A 24,260-nucleotide genomic window follows, 5' to 3' on the forward strand; every position below is an offset into this window, starting at 1 on the left:
CCACAGACTCATCACACAGAGAGCCATAGAATCATCACACATAGACCCATAGACTCATCACACAGAGACCCATAGACTCAAACAGAGACCCATAGACTCCTCACACAGAGACCCACAGACTCATCACACATAGACCCATAGACTCATTACACAGAGACCCATAGACTCAAATAGAGACCCATAGACTCCTCACACAGAGACCCACAGACTCATCACACAGAGACCCACAGACTCATCACACAGAGACCCATAGACTCATCACACAGAGACCCATAGACTCCTCACACAGAGACCCACAGACTCATCACACAGAGACCCATAGACTCATCACACAGAGACCCACAGACTCATCACACAGAGACCCATAGACTCATCACACAGAGTCCCATAGACTCCTCACACAGAGACCCATAGACTCAAACAGAGACCCATAGACTCCTCACAGAGACCTATAGACGCCTCACACAGAGACGCAGACTCATCACACAGAGACCGATAGACTCATCACACTGAGACCCATAGACTCATCACACAGAGACCCACAGACTCATCACACAGAGACTCATAGACTCATCACACAGAGACCCATAGACTCAAATAGAGACCCATAGACTCCTCACACAGAGACCCACAGACTCATCACACAGAGACCCATAGACTCATCACACAGAGACCCATAGACTCATCACACAGAGACCCATAGACTCATCACACAGAGACCCATAGACTCCTCACACAGAGACCCACAGACTCATCACACAGAGACCCATAGACTCATCACACAGAGACCCATAGACTCCTCACACAGAGACCCATAGACTCCTCACGCAGAGACCCATAGACTCAAACAGAGACCCACAGACTCATCACACAGAGACCGATAGACTCATCACACTGAGACCCATATACTCCTCACACAGAGACCCACAGACTCATCACACAGAGACCCACAGACTCATCACACAGAAACCCATAGACTCATCACACAGAGACCCATAGACTCCTCACACAGAGACCCACAGACTCATCACACAGAGACCCATAGACTCATCGCACAGAGTCCCATAGACTCCTCACACAGAGACACATAGACTCAAACAGAGACCCATAGACTCCTCACAGAGACCTATAGACGCCTCACACAGAGACGCAGACTCATCACACAGAGACCGATAGACTCATCACACTGAGACCCATAGACTCATCACACAGAGACCCACAGACTCATCACACAGAGACTCATAGACTCATCACACAGAGTCCCATAGACTCCTCACACAGAGACCCATAGACTCAAACAGAAACCCATAGACTCAAACAGAAACCATAGACTCCTCACACAGAGACCCATAGACTCACTCACACAGTGACCCACAGACTCATACAGAGACCCATAGCCTCCTCACACAGAGACCCATAGACTCCTCACACAGAGACCCACAGACTCATCACACAGAGAGCCATAGAATCATCACACATAGACCCATAGACTCATCACACAGAGACCCATAGACTCAAACAGAGACCCATAGACTCCTCACACAGAGACCCACAGACTCATCACACATAGACCCATAGACTCATTACACAGAGACCCATAGACTCAAATAGAGACCCATAGACTCCTCACACAGAGACCCACAGACTCATCACACAGAGACCCACAGACTCATCACACAGAGACCCATAGACTCATCACACAGAGACCCATAGACTCCTCACACAGAGACCCACAGACTCATCACACAGAGACCCATAGACTCATCACACAGAGACCCACAGACTCATCACACAGAGACCCATAGACTCATCACACAGAGTCCCATAGACTCCTCACACAGAGACCCATAGACTCAAACAGAGACCCATAGACTCCTCACAGAGACCTATAGACGCCTCACACAGAGACGCAGACTCATCACACAGAGACCGATAGACTCATCACACTGAGACCCATAGACTCATCACACATAGACCCATAGACTCATTACACAGAGACCCATAGACTCAAATAGAGACCCATAGACTCCTCACACAGAGACCCACAGACTCATCACACAGAGACCCACAGACTCATCACACAGAGACCCATAGACTCATCACACAGAGTCCCATAGACTCCTCACACAGAGACCCATAGACTCCTCACAGAGACCTATAGACGCCTCACACAGACGCAGACTCATCACACAGAGACCCACAGACTCATCACACAGAGACTCATAGACTCATCACACAGAGACCCATAGACTCAAATAGAGACCCATAGACTCCTCACACAGAGACCCACAGACTCATCACACAGAGACCCACAGACTCATCACACAGAGACCCATAGACTCCTCACACAGAGACCCACAGACTCATCACACAGAGACCCATAGACTCATCGCACAGAGTCCCATAGACTCCTCACACAGAGACACATAGACTCAAACAGAGACCCATAGACTCCTCACAGAGACCTATAGACGCCTCACACAGAGACGCAGACTCATCACACAGAGACCGATAGACTCATCACACTGAGACCCATAGACTCATCACACAGAGACCCACAGACTCATCACACAGAGACTCATAGACTCATCACACAGAGTCCCATAGACTCCTCACACAGAGACCCATAGACTCAAACAGAAACCCATAGACTCAAACAGAAACCATAGACTCCTCACACAGAGACCCATAGACTCACTCACACAGTGACCCACAGACTCATACAGAGACCCATAGCCTCCTCACACAGAGACCCATAGACTCCTCACACAGAGACCCACAGACTCATCACACAGAGAGCCATAGAATCATCACACATAGACCCATAGACTCATCACACAGAGACCCATAGACTCAAACAGAGACCCATAGACTCCTCACACAGAGACCCACAGACTCATCACACATAGACCCATAGACTCATTACACAGAGACCCATAGACTCAAATAGAGACCCATAGACTCCTCACACAGAGACCCACAGACTCATCACACAGAGACCCACAGACTCATCACACAGAGACCCATAGACTCATCACACAGAGACCCATAGACTCCTCACACAGAGACCCACAGACTCATCACACAGAGACCCATAGACTCATCACACAGAGACCCACAGACTCATCACACAGAGACCCATAGACTCATCACACAGAGTCCCATAGACTCCTCACACAGAGACCCATAGACTCAAACAGAGACCCATAGACTCCTCACAGAGACCTATAGACGCCTCACACAGAGACGCAGACTCATCACACAGAGACCGATAGACTCATCACACTGAGACCCATAGACTCATCACACAGAGACCCACAGACTCATCACACAGAGACTCATAGACTCATCACACAGAGACCCATAGACTCAAATAGAGACCCATAGACTCCTCACACAGAGACCCACAGACTCATCACACAGAGACCCATAGACTCATCACACAGAGACCCATAGACTCATCACACAGAGACCCATAGACTCATCACACAGAGACCCATAGACTCCTCACACAGAGACCCACAGACTCATCACACAGAGACCCATAGACTCATCACACAGAGACCCATAGACTCCTCACACAGAGACCCATAGACTCCTCACGCAGAGACCCATAGACTCAAACAGAGACCCACAGACTCATCACACAGAGACCGATAGACTCATCACACTGAGACCCATATACTCCTCACACAGAGACCCACAGACTCATCACACAGAGACCCACAGACTCATCACACAGAAACCCATAAACTCATCACACAGAGACCCATAGACTCCTCACACAGAGACCCACAGACTCATCACACAGAGACCCATAGACTCATCGCACAGAGTCCCATAGACTCCTCACACAGAGACACATAGACTCAAACAGAGACCCATAGACTCCTCACAGAGACCTATAGACGCCTCACACAGAGACGCAGACTCATCACACAGAGACCGATAGACTCATCACACTGAGACCCATAGACTCATCACACAGAGACCCACAGACTCATCACACAGAGACTCATAGACTCATCACACAGAGTCCCATAGACTCCTCACACAGAGACCCATAGACTCAAACAGAAACCCATAGACTCAAACAGAAACCATAGACTCCTCACACAGAGACCCATAGACTCACTCACACAGTGACCCACAGACTCATACAGAGACCCATAGCCTCCTCACACAGAGACCCATAGACTCCTCACACAGAGACCCACAGACTCATCACACAGAGAGCCATAGAATCATCACACATAGACCCATAGACTCATCACACAGAGACCCATAGACTCAAACAGAGACCCATAGACTCCTCACACAGAGACCCACAGACTCATCACACATAGACCCATAGACTCATTACACAGAGACCCATAGACTCAAATAGAGACCCATAGACTCCTCACACAGAGACCCACAGACTCATCACACAGAGACCCACAGACTCATCACACAGAGACCCATAGACTCATCACACAGAGACCCATAGACTCCTCACACAGAGACCCACAGACTCATCACACAGAGACCCATAGACTCATCACACAGAGACCCACAGACTCATCACACAGAGACCCATAGACTCATCACACAGAGTCCCATAGACTCCTCACACAGAGACCCATAGACTCAAACAGAGACCCATAGACTCCTCACAGAGACCTATAGACGCCTCACACAGAGACGCAGACTCATCACACAGAGACCGATAGACTCATCACACTGAGACCCATAGACTCATCACACAGAGACCCACAGACTCATCACACAGAGACTCATAGACTCATCACACAGAGACCCATAGACTCAAATAGAGACCCATAGACTCCTCACACAGAGACCCACAGACTCATCACACAGAGACCCATAGACTCATCACACAGAGACCCATAGACTCCTCACACAGAGACCCACAGACTCATCACACAGAGACCCATAGACTCATCACACAGAGACCCATAGACTCCTCACACAGAGACCCATAGACTCCTCACGCAGAGACCCATAGACTCAAACAGAGACCCACAGACTCATCACACAGAGACCGATAGACTCATCACACTGAGACCCATATACTCCTCACACAGAGACCCATAGACTCCTCGCACAGAGACCCATAGACTCACCACACAGAGACCCATAGACTCCTCACATAGAGACCCACAGACTCATCACACAGAGACTCATAGATTCCTCACACAGAGACTCATAGACTCAAACAGAGACCCATAGACTCACCACACAGAGACCCATAGACTCATCACACAGAGACTCATAGATTCCTCACACAAAGACTCATAGACTCAAACAGAGACCAATAGACTCCTCACACAGCGATCCACAGACTCATCACACAGAGACCCATAGATTCCTCACACAGAGACCCATAGACTCAAACAGAGACCCATAGACTCCTCACACAGAGACCCGTAGACTCAAACAGAGACCCATAGATTCCTCACACAGAGACCCATAGACTCAAACAGAGACCCATAGATTCCTCACACAGAGACCCATAGACTCAAACAGAGACCAATAGACTCCTCACACAGAGACCCATAGACTCATCACACAGAGACTCATAGATTCCTCACACAGAGACCCATAGACTCAAACAGAGACCAATAGACTCCTCACACAGCGATCCACAGACTCATCACACAGAGACCCATAGATTCCTCACACAGAGACCCATAGACTCAAACAGAGACCCATAGACTCCTCACACAGAGACCCGTAGACTCAAACAGAGACCCATAGATTCCTCACACAGAGACCCATAGACTCAAACAGAGACCCATAGATTCCTCACACAGAGACCCATAGACTCAAACAGAGACCCATAGACTCCTCACACAGAGACCCATAGACTCAAACAGAGACCCATAGATTCCTCACACAGAGACCCATAGACTCAAACAGAGACCCATAGACTCCTCACACAGAGACCCGTAGACTCACTCACACAGAGACCCATAGACTCACTCACACAGTGACCCACAGACTCACTCACACAGAGACCCATAGACTCATCACACAGAGACCCATAGATTCCTCACACAGAGACCCATAGACTCAAACAGAGACCCATAGACTCCTCACACAGAGACCCATAGACTCAAACAGAGACCCATAGACTCAAACAGAGACCCATAGATTCCTCACACAGAGACCCATAGACTCAAACAGAGACCCATAGACTCCTCACACAGAGACCCGTAGACTCACTCACACAGAGACCCATAGACTCACTCACACAGTGACCCACAGACTCACTCACACAGAGACCCATAGACTCATCACACAGAGACCCATAGATTCCTCACACAGAGACCCATAGACTCAAACAGAGACCCATAGGCTCCTCACACAGAGACCCATAAACTCAAACAGAGACCCATAGACTCCTCACACAGAGACCCATAGACTCAAATAGAGACCCATAGACTCCTCACACAGAGACCCACAGACTCATCACACAGAGACCCATAGACTCCTCACACAGAGACACAGACTCATCACACTGAGACCCATAGACTCCTCACACAGAGACCCATAGACTCAAATAGAGACCCATAGACTCCTCACACAGAGACCCACAGACTCCTCACACAGAGACCCGTAGACTCAAACAGAGACCCATAGATTCCTCACACAGAGACCCATAGACTCAAACAGAGACCCATAGATTCCTCACACAGAGACCCATAGACTCAAACAGAGACCCATAGACTCCTCACACAGAGACCCATAGACTCAAACAGAGACCCATAGATTCCTCACACAGAGACCCATAGACTCAAACAGAGACCCATAGACTCCTCACACAGAGACCCATAGACTCAAACAGAGACCCATAGACTCAAACAGAGACCCATAGATTCCTCACACAGAGACCCATAGACTCAAACAGAGACCCATAGACTCCTCACACAGAGACCCGTAGACTCACTCACACAGAGACCCATAGACTCACTCACACAGTGACCCACAGACTCACTCACACAGAGACCCATAGACTCATCACACAGAGACCCATAGATTCCTCACACAGAGACCCATAGACTCAAACAGAGACCCATAGGCTCCTCACACAGAGACCCATAAACTCAAACAGAGACCCATAGACTCCTCAAATAGAGACCCATAGACTCCTCACACAGAGACCCACAGACTCATCACACAGAGACCCATAGACTCCTCACACAGAGACACAGACTCATCACACTGAGACCCATAGACTCCTCACACAGAGACCCATAGACTCAAATAGAGACCCATAGACTCCTCACACAGAGACCCACAGACTCATCACACAGAGACCCATAGACTCATCACACAGAGGCCCATATATTCCTCACACAGAGACCCATAGACTCAAACAGAGACCCATAGACTCCTCACACAGTGACCCACAGACTCATCACACAGAGACCGATAGACTCCTCACACTGAGACCCATAGACTCATCACACAGAGACCCATAGACTCACCACACAGAGACCCATTTACTCATCACACAGAGACCCACAGACTCATCACACAGAGACTGATAGACTCATCACACTGAGACCCATATACTACTCAAACAGAGACCCATAGACTCACCACACATAGACCCATAGACTCCTCACAGAGGCCTATAGACGCCTCACACAGAGACCCAGACTCACCACACAGAGACCCATAGACTCCTCACACAGAGACCCATAGACTCCTCACACAGAGACCCATAGACTCCTCACACAGAGACCCACAGACTCACACAGAGACCCATGGACTCCTCACACAGAGACCCATAGACTCACACAGGCACCCATAAGCACAGAGACCCATAGACTCGCACAGAGACCCATAGACTCACACAGAGACCCATAGACTCACATTGAGGCTCATAGACTTACACAGAGACCCATGAACTTGCATAGAGACCAACAATGTTACCGCAGAAAGAAGCCAGTGGCTTTATTTTTGCAGCGCTGCACACGCTGTGAGCGGGGCATGTCGACGGCGCAACTCGCTGGCACGTCGTGGACGTCTCTGGCAACTGGTTGCGTGCAACTGAATCGCGTGCAACCGAGTTGCATGCAATGCCACACGGACCGGCATCGCTTGCACGTCGTGGACATCTGGCAACCGAATTGCGTGCAACTCCACGCAACCGGCATCGCTTACATGTCGGGGACGTCTCTGGCAACTGGTTGCGTGCAACCCAATTGCGTGCAACTCCACGCAACCGGCATCGCTTACATGTCGTGGACGTCTCTGGCAACTGGTTGCGTGCAACCGAATTGCGTGCAACTGCGCGCGATTGCGCAACCGGCGTGGAGCGGAAACTGCCGCGTACCGAGAGAGACGCGACGATTGACCCCCCCCCCCGCTCTCCTTCGCTCTCTCCCCGGATTTTATTTTCCTTCCATCCGTCGATTAATTTTTCCGCTGATTTGGCAAAAAACAAAAAATATCCCCCAAGGAGCAGGCGTCGCTTAGCAAGCAACAGAACCCCCCCCCCCCCCAATAGACCCCCCCCCCCCACTCGCCCCGCCCCCTCCCCCATCAGCTGCAGCAGCACGTGGTCTACCCACTGCTGGATGGAGGCCTCCCCCAAGCCCCTGTCACGATCCCGCGATCCTACCCGGCGCCGGCAGATGAACAGATTTCATCGCTCCATCTCCCTCCTGGGTTGTGCGACCTCTCAGACGCACGCCCAGGGCCTCGTCCCTTGGCTCCCGCTCCGTTAAGATGGCGAGATGTTAACTACCTTGCCTGGTGTGCAGGAGGTCGTGGGTTCCATTCCGACCGTGACGCCTGCTGCTGTATGTTTGGAGTTTGCGTGTCCCTCTCTCGTCATCATCACGGTGGCTAGGAGATGTTAACTACCTCGCCTGGTATGCAGGAGGTCGTGGGTTCGATCCCGAACCTGACCCCTGCTGCTGTATATTTGGAGGGTGTGTGTCTCTCTCTCTCTCATCATCACGGTGGTTATGAGATGTTGACTACCTCGCCTGGTGTGCAAGTGGTAGTGGGTTCCATCCCGACCCTGACGCCTGCTGTATATTTGGAGTTTGCGTGTCTCTCTCTCGTCATCATCACGGTGGCTAGGAGATGTTAACAACCTTGCCTGGTGTGCAGGAGGACGTGGGTTCGATCCTGACCCTGTGACACCTGCTGTATATTTGGAGTTTGCGTGTCTCTCTCCCCGCGGTCGCGTGGATTTTTCTCCGATTCCTTCGTTCTTTTTTCCCTCCACGTAACTTCAAATCAACGTCGCCATGCGTTTAGGGTATTTGACTGCTTTACATTTCCACGTGATGATGGTGACCCACTTGGTGGAGCTATCATCCGTGATGGTTATGTCGCTTCTGACGAAGAGCTGCACGTAGCCCTCCCTGGTAGAATAACAAATGGTTGAGTTTGATGCTTGATCACCGCTCGCCGTCCTGTCGAGGCATGACGCGGCCTTCCCTCATCTCCGCTTTAGCTTCTCTCCAGATCATCGCGATATATCCACTGCTGGATGAAGTTCAGCGTTGTTGTGTCATGTGCCTGCGTGTATTCTCTAATCCACGCGTCCCTGTGTCTGTCCGTCCCTGTGTGTACCCCTCCCTGTGTGCATCCGTCCCTGTGTGCCTCTGTGTGTGTCTCCCTTCCCTCTCCACATGTCTCCTCCATGTGCCTCTCCATGTCTCCCTGTGTCTCATGGTGTCTCCCTGTGTCTCCCTGCATCTCCCCGCGTTTCCCCGTGTCTCCCCGTATCTCATCGTGTCTCCACGTGTCTCCCCATGTCTCCCCGCGTCTAATCGTGTCTCCCCGCGTGTCTCCCCGCGTGTCTCCCCGCGTGTCTCTCCGCGTGTCCAGGTACTGGGACGCGGAGCTGCGGAGGGCCACGGCTCGGGGTTGCAGTCCGAGTCTCACCAAGGCGCTGTGGCGCTGCTACTGGAGACGCTACGCGCTGCTGGGCATCTTCACCCTGATGGAGGTCCTCCCTCTCCTCCCTGTGCACGCACACACAGAGATGCAGTGGGAGATAGATGCAGAGAAATGCAGAGAGATGCAGAGAGAGATGCAGAGAGAGATGCAGAGAGAGATGCAGAGAGAGATTCAGAGAGAGAGATTCAGAGAGAGAGAGAGAGATGCAGAGAGAGATGCAGAGAGAGATGCAGAGAGAGATGCAGAGAGAGATGCAGAGAGAGATTCAGAGAGAGAGATTCAGAGAGAGAGAGAGAGATGCAGAGAGAGATGCAGACAGAGATTCAGAGAGAGAGATGCAGAGAGAGAGATTCAGAGAGAGATTCAGAGAGAGAGATTCAGAGAGAGATTCAGAGAGAGAGATTCAGAGAGAGATTCAGAGAGAGATGCAGAGAGAGATGCAGAGAGAGATTCAGAGAGAGATTCAGAGAGAGATTCAGAGAGAGAGATTCAGAGAGAGAGATGCAAAGAGAGATGCAGAGAGAGATTCAGAGAGAGATTCAGAGAGAGATTCAGAGAGAGATTCAGAGAGAGAGATGCAGAGAGAGAGATTCAGAGAGAGATTCAGAGAGAGATTCAGAGAGAGATTCAGAGAGAGATGCAGACAGAGATTCAGAGAGAGAGATGCAGAGAGAGATGCAGAGAGAGATTCAGAGAGAGATGCAAAGAGAGATGCAGAGAGAGAGATTCAGAGAGAGATGCAGAGAGAGATGCAGAGAGAGATTCAGAGAGAGATTCAGAGAGAGATTCAGAGAGAGATTCAGAGAGAGATTCAGAGAGAGATTCAGAGAGAGAGATTCAGAGAGAGAGATGCAAAGAGAGATGCAGAGAGAGATTCAGAGAGAGATTCAGAGAGAGATTCAGAGAGAGATTCAGAGAGAGAGATTCAGAGAGAGATTCAGAGAGAGATGCAGAGAGAGAGATTCAGAGAGAGATGCAGAGAGAGATTCAGAGAGATAGATTCAGAGAGAGATGCAGAGAGAGATTCAGAGAGAGAGATTCAGAGAGAGATGCAGAGAGAGATTCAGAGAGAGAGATTCAGAGAGAGATGCAGAGAGAGATTCAGAGAGATAGATTCAGAGAGAGATGCAGAGAGAGATTCAGAGAGAGAGATTCAGAGAGAGATGCAGAGAGAGATTCAGAGAGAGAGATTCAGAGAGAGATGCAGAGAGAGATTCAGAGAGATAGATTCAGAGAGAGATTCAGGGAGATAGATTCAGAGAGAGATTCAGGGAGAGATTCAGAGAGATAGATTCAGAGAGAGATTCAGAGAGAGAGATGCAGAGAGAGATTCAGGGAGAGATTCAGAGAGAGATTCAGAGAGATAGATTCAGAGAGAGATTCAGAGAGATAGATTCAGAGAGAGATTCAGAGAGAGAGATGCAGAGAGAGATTCAGGGAGAGATTCAGAGAGAGATTCAGAGAGATAGATTCAGAGAGAGATTCAGAGAGATAGATTCAGAGAGAGAGATGCAGAGAGAGATGCAGAGAGAGATGCAGACAGAGATGCAGAGAGAGATTCAGAGAGAGAGATGCAGAGAGAGATTCAGAGAGAGATTCAGGGAGATAGATTCAGAGAGATAGATTCAGACTTTGACTTTTAGGGCAACTTTATTCCCTCCTGCGCAATTGCGCCGGAGTCATTTTTTTTTTTGTTAGTCCTAGCGGCTGGAGACAGCGAACAACGGCACAGTGCGCCACATTTTGACGCGCAGCGTCAGTATCGCGTCGCCATTTTCCGCCGTCCTCCGAGGCCAACCCGTCAGAGAGTAAAAGTCAGTTTTCCGTCTGCCACGGTGCAGAGGGCCTGACCGGCCCCCCACCTCTCGCAGAAAACGGCGTGGTCGTCGCCCACGTGCGCATGGTACGCGTGTTCCAGTCGGAGCCGCGCTTTGACAAGTCCGCGCGTCGTCGCCACCGCCGAGCAGCCGGCATCCGACGCGCCAGCCTGTTTTTTCTTTCGGGTTTTGTAAATAGCCATTTTGGCTTGTGCACACACGAAACTCAGGAGGTCGTGGCTTTTGTTGGGTAGGTACGGCACCCCGTACACGAACCAGTTCTTCTGGAACCTCAACCCCAGTTTTGTCGAGATGTCCCCCAAGAGCTTGAACAGCGGGGACAGCCGCGCGCACCCCATATACTGGTGCGCCAGGTCTTCTCGCACGCCGCAGAACACGCACCGGTCTGATGCCTCCGGGGTGATCTTATTCTGCCACGCTGCCGAAGGCAGCGTCCAATGGAGCAGCCTCCACTGCAGGTCCCCGCAGCGTTTGGTGACGGGGGGTCTGTATAGGCGGCCCCATTGGGGGGTGGCCGTGCCCGATGGTGCCAAGGCGCTCCTCCACCTGGTGTCTGGGAGCTCCGCCAGCTCCCGGCAGCGCAGCGTCTTCACGCTGCACGCGTACAGCGCTCCTTTCAGCGCGCTCCGAAAGGGCACGCTCTGGCAGCTCCCGAGTTTTAGTATTTTTTCGGAGTCGTCATGCCCGGCGGGCCGGGTGCAGGTGAGCCGCAGCTCGGGGAAGGAGGGAGGGGGGGCGCCGTCTTCGGGCGCCACGAGCCGCAGCCGCAGCTCTCGCATCGCCCCGAGCGCCGCCCGCAGCAGCTTTTCCCCGGCCAGCACGGTGCGGAGTCCGGCGGCGCCGCTGACGTCGGCCGCGGACCTCCACGCTGGGTGCCGGTCGCGGTCCTGCACCAGGTCTCCCACCGCCCGTATCCCCGCCGAGGTGAAGCGGTGGGCCAGCGTCACTTCCTCCCGGATCGCGGCGAAGCGGCCGTTGATAAACAGCGGCTCGCGCAGAAACTGCTGGAGCGTGCATTCCGGGTCTCCCCTCTCCCAGGCCAGACTGCGCCATGCATCCAGGAGGCTTCGGTGGAAAGCCGGCAGCCCCGCGTAGTCGACCCGGGCCAGGTCTAACAGGAAGATTTCTCTCCCGTAACCCAGGCCGCCCCCGGCGCCTCTCAGCAAGGCGAGGGTGGGTGCCACCCAGGGCAGGGTCTCTCTGCCGTACAGCAGTCGCTGCACGGTCTGCAGCCTGAAGGTCAGGACCCTGGCGTGGATGTCCACCAGGCCCTGGCCGCCCTCGCCCACCGGCAGTCGGAGGACTCCCGGCCGCAGCCAGTGCTTTCCTTGCCACGTGAAGCGGGTGAGCGAGCGGGCTGCTCCTCCGAGTAACCACTCCGGGGGCTGGAGGGTCTTCGCTCTGTGCCACAGCACCGCGGCCGCCAGATTGTTGCCCACCAGCACCCGCCCCCTGAAGGACATCGCCGGGGCGAAACGCGCCCATGCCGCCAACCTGGCCTCGAACCGGTCCCCCAGTTCGGGCCAGTTTCGCTGGGTGACGTCGGGCCCTCCGAGGTGGACGCCCAGGTACCGGACACCGTCGGTCCGCCAGGCGACGCCTCCCGGGAGGAGCACCGGGCACGCTGCTCCCTGCGGCCCCAGGCGCAGAGCCGAGGTCTTTGCCCAGTTTATTCTGGCGCCGGACGCCGCCTCGTAGGTCGCCACCGCTCGGCCCAGCGCAGCCACGTCGTGCGCGTCCGTGGCGACCACACACAGGTCGTCCGCGTACGCCGATACCCTGATGATCGCCCCCTCGGGGCCCGGCACCCTGTACCCCGACAGGGAGAGCTGGAGGCGGCGCACGAGGGGCTCGATGACCAGGGCGTAGAGGAGGCCCGACAGCGGGCACCCCTGTCTGACTCCGCTCGCCACGGGGAAAGGGGCGCCGAGCTGCTGGTTAACCTTCAGCAGGCTCGACGCACCCGCGTACAGGAGCCGCACGCGCGACCTGAACGCCGGCCCAAACCCGGACGCGGCGAGCAGCTCTTCCATGAAGTGGTGGCTGACCCGGTCGAAGGCTTTCTCCTGGTCGAGGAAGAGGAGGCCCACGTCTGTTCCGTCCCTCTCCGCCAGTGCGATCATGTCCCTGACCGTGCTCACGTTGTCGTGCAAGCACCGGCCTGGGATGCAGTAAGTTTGTTCGGGGCGAACAAGCTGGCTCACCACCGACTTCAGGCGGTTGGCCAACACCTTTGCAAAGATCTTATAGTCGGCGCATAGAAGGGACACTGGCCGCCAGTTTTCGATGCGGCGCAGGTCTCCTTTCTTGGGCAGCAGGGTGACGACGGCCCTCCGGCAGCTCTGAGGGAGCACCCCCTTCCGCAGGCTCTCCTCAAGGACCTCCAACAGGTGCGGCGCGAGGTCGTCCCAGAAGGCCACGTAGAACTCGGACGGGAGGCCGTCGATGCCCGGGGCCTTGCCGGCCGCGAGCCCTCTCATGGCGGCGTAGAGTTCCTCCTGCTCGACGGGGGCGTCCAGGCGTTCGCTCTCGGATTCCTCGAGGACAGGGCACCCATCGAGTAGATCCCGAGTTGCTTCACGGCACGAATCCCTGGCCTGGAAAAGGTTGCAGTAAAACTCCCTCGCGAGTCTTGCCATCTGGCCCTCCTCCGTTATCACCTCCCCCCTCGGGGTCTGCAGGCACGAAATGATTCTGTTTTTCTGGGGTTTATGTTGCAGCCGAAAGAAAAATTTCGAGGGGGAGTCCATGCACGTCAGGTGCTGCATTTGACGTTGCATGAACGAGCCGTTCGCCTGTCGGTCTGTGACGGCCCTGAAGAGCAGCTGCTTCTCCAGCAGCACTCTCCCCTTGCCGCCGTGCGTGCTCTGGGCCGACCCCAGCTCCGCCTCGAGGAGCAACAGTTCGTCCTGTAGACGTCTGACCGCATCTTCCCTAGCAGAGGCTTGCGGGTTGCGGAGCTGCAGGCAGAGCGCCCGTACCTGCGCCTTTACATGCTCCCACCATCGCAAGACGCCGTCGAAGCTGCTCTTGGCGGCCACCCAACGAGCCCAGCAGGCCCTGAAGGCCTCTTTGAAGGCTGCGTCCTCGAGCAGCCGAGCGTCGAGTTTCCAGTAGGCGCTGCGGCGCTCTTCTTTAGGGACGCGCAGCAGCAAGGAGACCATGTGATGGTCTGAAAACCCGGACGGGATGATCCTGCTCTCGCCGAGCAGGTTAGTGTTTGCGGCGCTGACATACAGCCGATCGAGCCTAGCAAGGCTTATGTTCCCGTGAAAGTCGCAGCGACACCACGAGTACTGCCGCTGCGCAGGTCGGTGCAGGCGCCACGCATCCCGCAGCCCCAGCCTCCGCACCACGTCGGCCCATGCCCGCGCTGACTCTGGGTGAGGCTCGGCGCCGTTACGGTCGAGGGTCGGGTCAAGGGTGCAGTTGAAATCTCCCCCCACGACTGTCAGCACGTCGTCCGTGTTGTTCGCCTCCAGGCTATCCCGCAGCGCGCCCGAGAAAAGGAGGCCTCTTTCGCGGCTCTTGCTCGGCGCGTACACGTTCCAGCACCGCATCCTGGTGCCGCTGAAGGCAAAGTCCGCTGATATTAGATGTCCTTTAACGATCTCCCTGAAGACCACGCCCTCGGGGACAAAGTTTGGACCGAACACGATCGCGACACCTGCACAGTTCTCCTCGCCGTGGCTGAAAAAACAGGAACGGCCGCCCAGGAGGTGCTGTCGCTGATCCTGCAGAGCATTGTCCAGGTGTGTTTCCTGCAGGAAGGCCACGTCGACCTTTTGGTCTTCGAGGAAGCAGCACACGCGGTGCCATCTCCTGTCGCTGCGGACGCTGTTGCAGTTTAAGGTGGCTATCCTTACACCCGAAGCCATTGTGATGGATGTGGGGAGTGACAGCACACGAGGGCACTACGGTGGAGAGGGGAGAGAGGCGATCTCTTGCCTCACCTTCTTCAACACCCCTTTCAACCGGTATACTTCTTGCGGAGTGAAGTGGTGCGGCGCAGGGTCTTTCTGGATCCTCCGTACCGTCTCCTCGAGGCCCTGTCCATCAGGGAAGGAGTCCAGAACGCGGACTTTGCGCCGATTGTAGGTGCTTCTCAGATAGAGGAGAACTTCACTGGGTTTGTACTTCCATTTCCCAGTAAGCTCCGGCAATCTCGTCTCGCTGGCGCCGTCGTCGGCATCGCACCCCGGCAGTTCGTCGTCGGAGTCCCCGCGTGTGCCGGCGCGTGCTTCGTCCATCGTTTCTTTCGTCGAGCCGCACGGAGCTGGAGTCCCACCTGGCTCGACGCGTCTCTCGTCCACGGGGTCCGTGGCCGTCGCCCTGTCAGCCGATGGGGCGGGCAGGGTGGCCCCGTCGGGCGCCGCTGCGTCCGCAGGCGTGGCGGTGGCCCGCGGTTCTCCCCCGCGCTGTGCCAGTGCGGCCGAGGCCGGGTCCAAAAGTTGTTCCGGCACCTCGGTCACGTCTGGTGGGTGATCCTGGTCTGCCTCCTCTGCCGCGGCCTCGTCACTGCTCCCTGCCGCCTCGTCCGGGCGGCCGTCTGGCTGAGTGGCGTCGCCAGCAGTGGTCGTCCGCTTTGGAAGGGTGCCACCGCGCCCTCCCGCTGCAGGACCGCTTTTGGCCTTGCGTTTCCGCGATACGACGACGGCGAAACCGTCCCCCTCGTCGTCAGTCGCTCGCTTGGCTTGGTCGACCGCAGCGTCGATCGGGTCTTGCTGCCGCTTCCGCCGCTGCAGACCTTCCCGCTGCTGCTGCCGCTGATCTTGCTGCTGCTGCTGTTGTTGTTGTTGTTGCTTTCGCTGTTGCTGTTTTTCGTGTAGCCGCTGCAGCGGCGGCTCGTCCTGCTGCTGCTGATTCTGCTGCGGCGGTTGCTGCGGCTGCTGCTGCAGTTGCTGCGGCTGCGCCTGTGGCCGCTGCTGCTGCTGCTGTTGTTGTTGCGGCTGCTGCGGCTGCTGCTGCGGCTGCTGCTGCGGCTGCTGCTGTTGCGGCTGCGGCTGCTGCTGCTGCGGCTGCCGCGGCTGCTGCTGCTGCTGCGGCTGCCGCTGCTGCTGCTGCTGCTGCGGCTGCTGCTGCTGCTGCTGCGGCTGCTGCTGCTGTTGCGGCTGCGGCTGCTGCTGCTGCGGCTGCTGCTGCTGCTGCCGCGGCTGTGGCTGCTGCTGCTGCGGCTGCTGCTGCTGCTGCTGCTGCGGCTGCGGCTGCCGCGGCTGTGGCTGCTGCTGCTGCGGCTGCTGCTGTGGCTGCTGCTGCTGCGGCTGCTGCTGCCGCTGCTGCGGCTGCGGCTGCGGCTGCTGCTGCTGCTGCTGCTGCTGCGGCTGCTGCTGCCGCTGCTGCGGCTGCTGCTGCGGCTGCTGCTGCCGCTGCTGCGGCTGCGGCTGCGGCTGCTGCTGCCGCTGCTGCGGCTGCTGCTGCTGCTGCGGCTGCTGCTGCCGCTGCTGCGGCTGCTGCTGCTGCTGCGGCTGCTGCTGCCGCTGCTGCGGCTGCGGCTGCGGCTGCTGCTGCGGCTGCGGCTGCTGCGGCTGCTGCTGCTGCTGTTGTTTCTGTTGCTGTTGTTGTGGCCGCCGCGGCTGCGGCACCTGCGCCCGCTGCGTGGTGCCTTCTTGGGCAGGCCACGCCCCTCCCTCCTTTGCCTTGCCTGGGCAGCTTTTCCTTGTATGGCCGAAGCTTCCGCACCCAAAACAGCGCGGCGCTGCCGTTGACAGGTACACGGTATGTACACGACCACCGATGGTGTGTTTAATGGTCGCGTCCAATTCGGTGTTTCCATCTTTGAGTATGATGAAGGCCTGCCGCTGGCCCGACATGATATGTCTCATTGCCGGGTTCCGTGTCCGCATCGGTAGCCAGACAATGCGGGAGACCACCACTCCCCACCGCTGGAGGTCCTTCAATAGTTCGGTGCTCCTGAGGTAGGGCGGCGCGCCGGAGATGGTCACCTTCACCGCCGGCGTGGATAGGGGGGTGCACTGCACGAACAGCCCCCCCTCTCCCCCGATGATGAGCCCCGCCTCCACAATGCGCGCCGCTCCCTCTACCCCAGCCACATAGACCGCGTAGCCGCGGTTCTCCCGCCGGATGACACGGATGGCCGCCAGGCCGACGTGCTCGGCCACCGCGGCGGCGATGTCGTCGTGCGGGGTCTCCGGTGGAGGGAAACAAATGAAGCCATGTTCGTCCGTCAGGGCTTCAAGGTGCTCGTGCTGCGCCATTTTTTTTGTGTGGCCACAGCACTAAGCACCAGCAAAAATAAATAAATAAATAAATGACCAAAAATAATTAAAGCCGCGAGGTGGAGGGGAAAAAAGAAGAAGAAAGAAAGAAAACAAAAGAAAAGAAAAGAAAAGTCCCCTCCCTCCGGGGGGGGGAGGGGGGGGACAGCGAGAGACAGAGAGAGAGACAGAGAGAGAGACAGAGAGAGAGACAGAGAGAGAGACAGAGAGAGAGACAGAGAGAGAGACAGAGAGAGAGACAGAGAGAGAGACAGAGAGAGAGACAGAGAGAGAGACAGAGAGAGAGACAGAGAGAGAGACAGAGAGAGAAGATGCACGAGAGGAACACAAAGAGAGAGAGAGAGACGCAGAGAGAGAGAGACACGAAGGGAGAGAAGGACACACACAACACAGACACCGCGAGGGGGGGGGGGGAGAAGAGGGAGACACGGAGAGGGGGGGGGGGGGACAGAGAAAGACACGGAGGGAGGGAGAGACACAGAGAGAGAGAGAGACACACAAAGACAAACACCGAGAGGGACACAGAATGGGGAGAGAGACAGAGAGAGACACACACAGCGAGAGGAACACAAAGAGAGAGAGAGACTCAGAAAGAGAGACACGGAGGGAGAGAAAATCCACACACAACACAGACACCGCGAGGTATACAGAGGGGGGGGGACACAGAAGAGAGGGAGACACGGAGGGGGGGGGGGGGGAGACAGAGAGAGACACGGAGGGAGGGAGAGACACAGAGAGAGACACACACACAGAGACAAACACCGAGAGGGACACAGAAGGAGAGAGACACAGAGAGAGAGAGACACAGAGAGAGAGAGCCACAGTGAGAGACACACACAGAAAGACACACAGAGAGAGGGGGGGAGGAGGAGAGAGGCAGCCACAGCAGGCCAAATGCTGCTCGACCAGCACACCTTGGGCGTGGAGCTGTAGGGACGGAGGAAAAACACACAAAACAAATAAAACCAGCACCACGAGAAGGAAAAGGAGTACTCACAGTGAGGGGAGAGGAAGTTGTTGAGCACAACGAAGCAATAAACGAAAAAAACAGGGGGGTAAAGCGTCTTATAAACGCGTCCACGCACTCTCAGGCTAGGCTCAGGCTCTCACCTGAGCCCAGGCCTCCACCTGCACACACGTTGGAGCAGGAGCAAACGGTTTTTGCGACCGCACCCAACGGCGGTTGAGAGAGAGAGAGAGAGAGAGATTCAGAGAGATAGATTCAGAGAGAGATTCAGGGAGAGATTCAGAGAGATAGATTCAGAGAGAGAGATGCAGAGAGAGATGCAGAGAGAGATGCAGACAGAGATGCAGAGAGAGATTCAGAGAGAGAGATGCAGAGAGAGATTCAGAGAGAGATTCAGGGAGATAGATTCAGAGAGATAGATTCAGAGAGAGATTCAGGGAGAGAGATTCAGAGAGATAGATTCAGAGAGAGATTCAGGGAGAGATTCAGAGAGATAGATTCAGAGAGAGAGATGCAGAGAGAGATGCAGAGAGAGATGCAGACAGAGATGCAGAGAGAGATTCAGAGAGAGAGATGCAGAGAGAGATTCAGGGAGAGATTCAGAGAGATAGATTCAGAGAGAGAGATGCAGAGAGAGATTCAGACAGAGATTCAGAGAGAGATTCAGGGAGAGATTCAGAGAGAGAGATTCAGAGAGAGATGCGGAGAAATGTAGTGGGAGAAAGATGCAGTGAAAAAGGAGAGAGATGCAGAGAGAGATGCAGAGAGAGAGAGATTCAGAGAGAGAGAGAGAGATGCAAAGAGAGATGCAGAGAGAGATTCAGAGAGAGAGATTCAGAGAGAGAGATTCAGAGAGAGAGATTCAGAGAGAGATGCAGAGAGAGATTCAGAGAGAGAGATTCAGAGAGAGAGAGATTCAGAGAGAGAGATTCAGAGAGAGAGATTCAGAGAGACAGAGAGAGATTCAGAGAGAGAGATTCAGAGAGAGATGCAGAGAGAGATTCAGAGAGAGAGAGATTCAGAGAGAGAGAGAGAGATGCAAAGAGAGATGCAGAGAGAGATTCAGAGAGAGAGATTCAGAGAGAGATGCAGAGAGAGAGATTCAGAGAGAGAGATTCAGAGAGAGAGATTCAGAGAGAGAGATTCAGAGAGAGAGATTCAGAGAGAGAGATTCAGAGAGACAGAGAGAGATTCAGAGAGAGAGATTCAGAGAGAGATGCAGAGAGAGATTCAGAGAGAGAGAGATTCAGAGAGAGAGAGAGAGATGCAAAGAGAGATGCAGAGAGAGATTCAGAGAGAGAGATTCAGAGAGAGATGCAGAGAGAGAGATTCAGAGAGAGAGATTCAGAGAGAGAGATTCAGAGAGAGAGATTCAGAGAGAGAGATTCAGAGAGAGAGATTCAGAGAGACAGAGAGAGAGACGCACATACATAGACATAACAGACTGTTGGGGCAAGTGCTGTTAGCGAGCACCGATGAAGGCCGGAACGGCACACGCGGTAGTGGGTGGCCAGCACCACGCCCGACCACCTTTGTCTCCCTAAAGGCAATATTTACGCATTGCACCAGTTATTCATTTGAGGCTGAGTCGACCTAGGGGAGGCCCAGGACCGATTCAGATCATCGTCACTGGTGTTGGCCGTGAGCGGGAAACGAACTTGGGTTGCCGGGTTCGTAGCGCAGCGTCGCGCTAACCGCTGAACGGCCGTTCCCTACATGCACACACACACAAACAACAACAACAACAACAGCCGCTATTCGCCACTAAGTGGTGATGGTGACGTAACCACGGCGCCTGTGCCAGACCAGGTGCACTTTGAGGCCACGTGAAGTGTTGAAGGCTTCGCTGACAGGAGGTCTCGGGACAGACCCAGGTGCCATGGGTTGGCTGACTTGAGACGACTTGCAGATACACCACTTTGCCAACTTTTGTTGCTTTTTATCCGCCCGGCGCTCCGCTCGTTGTCGTGAGCGCCGCTCCTTTGCCCTCCGCTGTTGTTGGAGGGCGACTGCCTCCAACTTCCCGGTAGCAGCAGCAGTAGCGTGCATCCCTCTACATTTGAGAAGTGCTCTTCCCGGCCATTTTGCGAACAAAGTAGTGGGTCACCTTCCCTGCCGACTGGGCAGTCGGCTCCGGTGACACTGGACGAGCGGGAGTTGACGCGTCACCAATGCTCGCGTCACCTGTGCGCTCCCCCAGCCGCCCCTGAGCGAGCCTCCCGCACCTCGCTCACACACCCTGAGCGAGCCTCCCGCACCTCGCTCATACACCCTGAGCGAGCCTCCCACACCTCGCTCACACATCCTGAGCGAGCCTCCCACACCTCGCTCACACATCCTGAGCGAGCCTCCCACACCTCGCTCACACACCCTGAGCGAGCCTCCCGCAGCTCGCTCACACATCCTGAGCGAGCCTCCCACACCTCGCTCACACACCCTGAGCGAGCCTCCCGCAACTCGCTCACACATCCTGAGCGAGCCTCCCGCTCCTCGCTCACACACCCTGAGCGAGCCTCCCGCAACTCGCTCACACATCCTGAGCGAGCCTCCCGCACCTCGCTCACACACCCTGAGCGAGCCTCCCGCACCTCGCTCACACACCCTGAGCGAGCCTCCCACACCTCGCTCACACACCCTGAGTGAGCCTCCCACACCTCGCTCACACACCCTGAGCGAGCCTCCCACACCTCGCTCACACATCCTGAGCGAGCCTCCCGCACCTCGCTCACACACCCTGAGCGAGCCTCCCGCACCTCGCTCACACATCCTGAGCGAGCCTCCCGCACCTCGCTCACACACCCTGAGCGAGCCTCCTGCACCTCGCTCACACACCCTGAGCGAGCCTCCCACACCTCGCTCACACATCCTGAGCGAGCCTCCCGCACCTCGCTCACACATCCTGAGCGAGCCTCCCACACCTCGCTCACACACCCTGAGCGAGCCTCCCGCACCTCGCTCACACATCCTGAGCGAGCCTCCCGCACCTCGCTCACACACCCTGAGCGAGCCTCCCGCACCTCGCTCACACATCCTGAGCGAGCCTCCCGCACCTCGCTCACACATCCTGAGCGAGCCTCCCGCACCTCGCTCACACACCCTGAGCGAGCCTCCCACACCTCGCTCACACATCCTGAGCGAGCCTCCCGCACCTCGCTCACACATCCTGAGCGAGCCTCCCGCACCTCGCTCACACATCCTGAGCGAGCCTCCCGCACCTCGCTCACACACCCTGAGCGAGCCTCCCGCACCTCGCTCACACATCCTGAGCGAGCCTCCCGCACCTCGCTCACACATCCTGAGCGAGCCTCCCGCTCCTCGCTCACACACCCTGAGCGAGCCTCCCGCTCCTCGCTCACACACCCTGAGCGAGCCTCCCGCACCTCGCTCACACATCCTGAGTGAGCCTCCCGCACCTCGCTCACACACCCTGAGCGAGCCTCCCGCACCTCGCTCACACATCCTGAGCGAGCCTCCCGCTCCTCGCTCACACACCCTGAGCGAGCCTCCCGCACCTCGCTCACACATTCTTTTGTCGAGCGCAGTCCCGTCCCTGCGGCCATCCGACTCCAGAGTGAGGACCGAGAGAGAGGGCCGGTTGGAATTTCGAGTTTCTTTCAACGCACGCACAGACAGACTTACACGCACGTACGTACACACGCGTGCTGGGCTTACAAGGGGGCGATGATGCGTCTGCGCGTGTCCGCGGGTGTCCACATGTCCGTCTGTCTGTATGTCCGCGTGTCTGCGTGTCCGTGTCCCCAATACCTACGTGTCCCGCGTGTCCACATGCCTCCCGTGTTTCTGCGTGTCCGACGTGTCCCAACGTGTCCCAACGTGTCCCAACGTGTCCCCACGTGTGTGTGTCCCCCGCCCCACGCTGCAGGAGTCTGTGCGCGTGGTGCAGCCGCTGCTGCTGGGCAAGCTGCTCAACTACTTCGAGGGGACGCTGCAGGGCTCCGAGGCGGTGCCCCCGCGCCTGGCGGCCTTCCTGTACGCGGGCGGCATCTCGCTGTGCGCGCTCAGCTTCGCCGTCACGCACCACGTCTACTTCCTGCACGTGCAGCTCGCCGGCATGCGCATCCGCGTCGCGCTCTGTCACATGGTCTACCGCAAGGTGCGCGCGCGCGTTAGGGGCCTTCCTTCAATAGTTTTTTTCAAGTTTTCTTTCATTTGGTATGGCTCTGTGAGCCATGCGGCTCTTGAGTCGGGGGCAACCGCCACAAGCAAAAATATGAACGGAGAGCATCTTAAAGCGACGATAAACCAGCAAATCTTCCAAAAAAAAAGCTGTGTGAAAAAATGCCAGTCTAATGCAAACAATAACCATAATACCATTTAGATTACCCATATGTTTTGGAAATCACTAAAATAACGCTCTAAAAACAATGTAACAACAGTTATAAGAACTGTGATTTACATTTAACAATAAACGATTTTTATAACATGTACGACCAAACTAAATGACGTCACGCACCGAGGGGGGGGAGGTCAGACATTTGTGACGATGTGTGATGAGGGGGGGAGGGGGGTTTGAGAAACGTGACGTCACGTCAAAATGCGCAACTTTAAATATAAACAATACGTTCTACTTAATTAAATATAATTGTTATAACAACACTAATTTTGATGACGTGTGTGTGTGTGTGCACGTGTGTGTGTGCACGTGTGTGCACGTGTGAGTGTACGAGCGTGCACTCACACGTGCACACATCACGCGGGCACGCTCACAAGCATGTGCGAGTACGTGCGGTGTATCACACACGTAGTGTGCAGCGGTTAGCGGCGTTCTGCACTACGACCCCGAGTGCGATTGCCGCTCATAATCAGCATCAGAATCTTTATTCATCCTTTGAGAAATCCGATGAGCCGTGAAGCTCTTTATCACACACGTCCAGTAGTTTCACAGATGCCCTGTGCCGCTTAAGGCCGCCAACATCCATGACGGGTATCTAAATCACTCCTGGTCCTGCCCTAGGTCGACTCAGCCTCAAATGAGTAGCTGGTGCTGTGTATAAAACATCGCCACTGGGGAGACAAAGGCGGCCGGGCGCGGTGTTGGCCACCCACCCCCTCGTGTGCTTTGCTCGCCTTCATAGGTGCTACTCGCTAACAGCACTTGCCCCAGCAGTCTGTTAAGGCTATGTGGGGGTCCTTCGTCTTTGATTAGGTGGGTGAGTGAATAAGTGATGTGTTGCTTAGGTGAGTGAATGGTTGAATGAATGAGTGATTTACTGGGTTCGTGAATGCTTAAATGATTGATGGAGTGTGTGAATCGGTAAGCAAATCGGT

The 24,260-nt window shown here is 55.4% G+C and overlaps 1 protein-coding gene across 1 annotated transcript in view; it reads left to right on the forward strand.

The window, feature by feature from the left end:
• Positions 1-24,260, forward strand: part of ABCC4 (ATP binding cassette subfamily C member 4 (PEL blood group)) — a 105,228-nt gene that overhangs the window by 44,171 nt on the left and 36,797 nt on the right. Inside the window, 2 exon segments of the mRNA XM_078880239.1 lie at positions 9,859-9,979; positions 22,855-23,085. Of these exon segments, the coding sequence (XP_078736365.1) occupies positions 9,859-9,979; positions 22,855-23,085 (352 nt within the window).

The sequence above is a fragment of the Lampetra fluviatilis genome, chromosome 56, assembly GCF_964198595.1.
Source record: "Lampetra fluviatilis chromosome 56, kcLamFluv1.1, whole genome shotgun sequence".
Lineage (NCBI taxonomy): Eukaryota > Metazoa > Chordata > Hyperoartia > Petromyzontiformes > Petromyzontidae > Lampetra > Lampetra fluviatilis.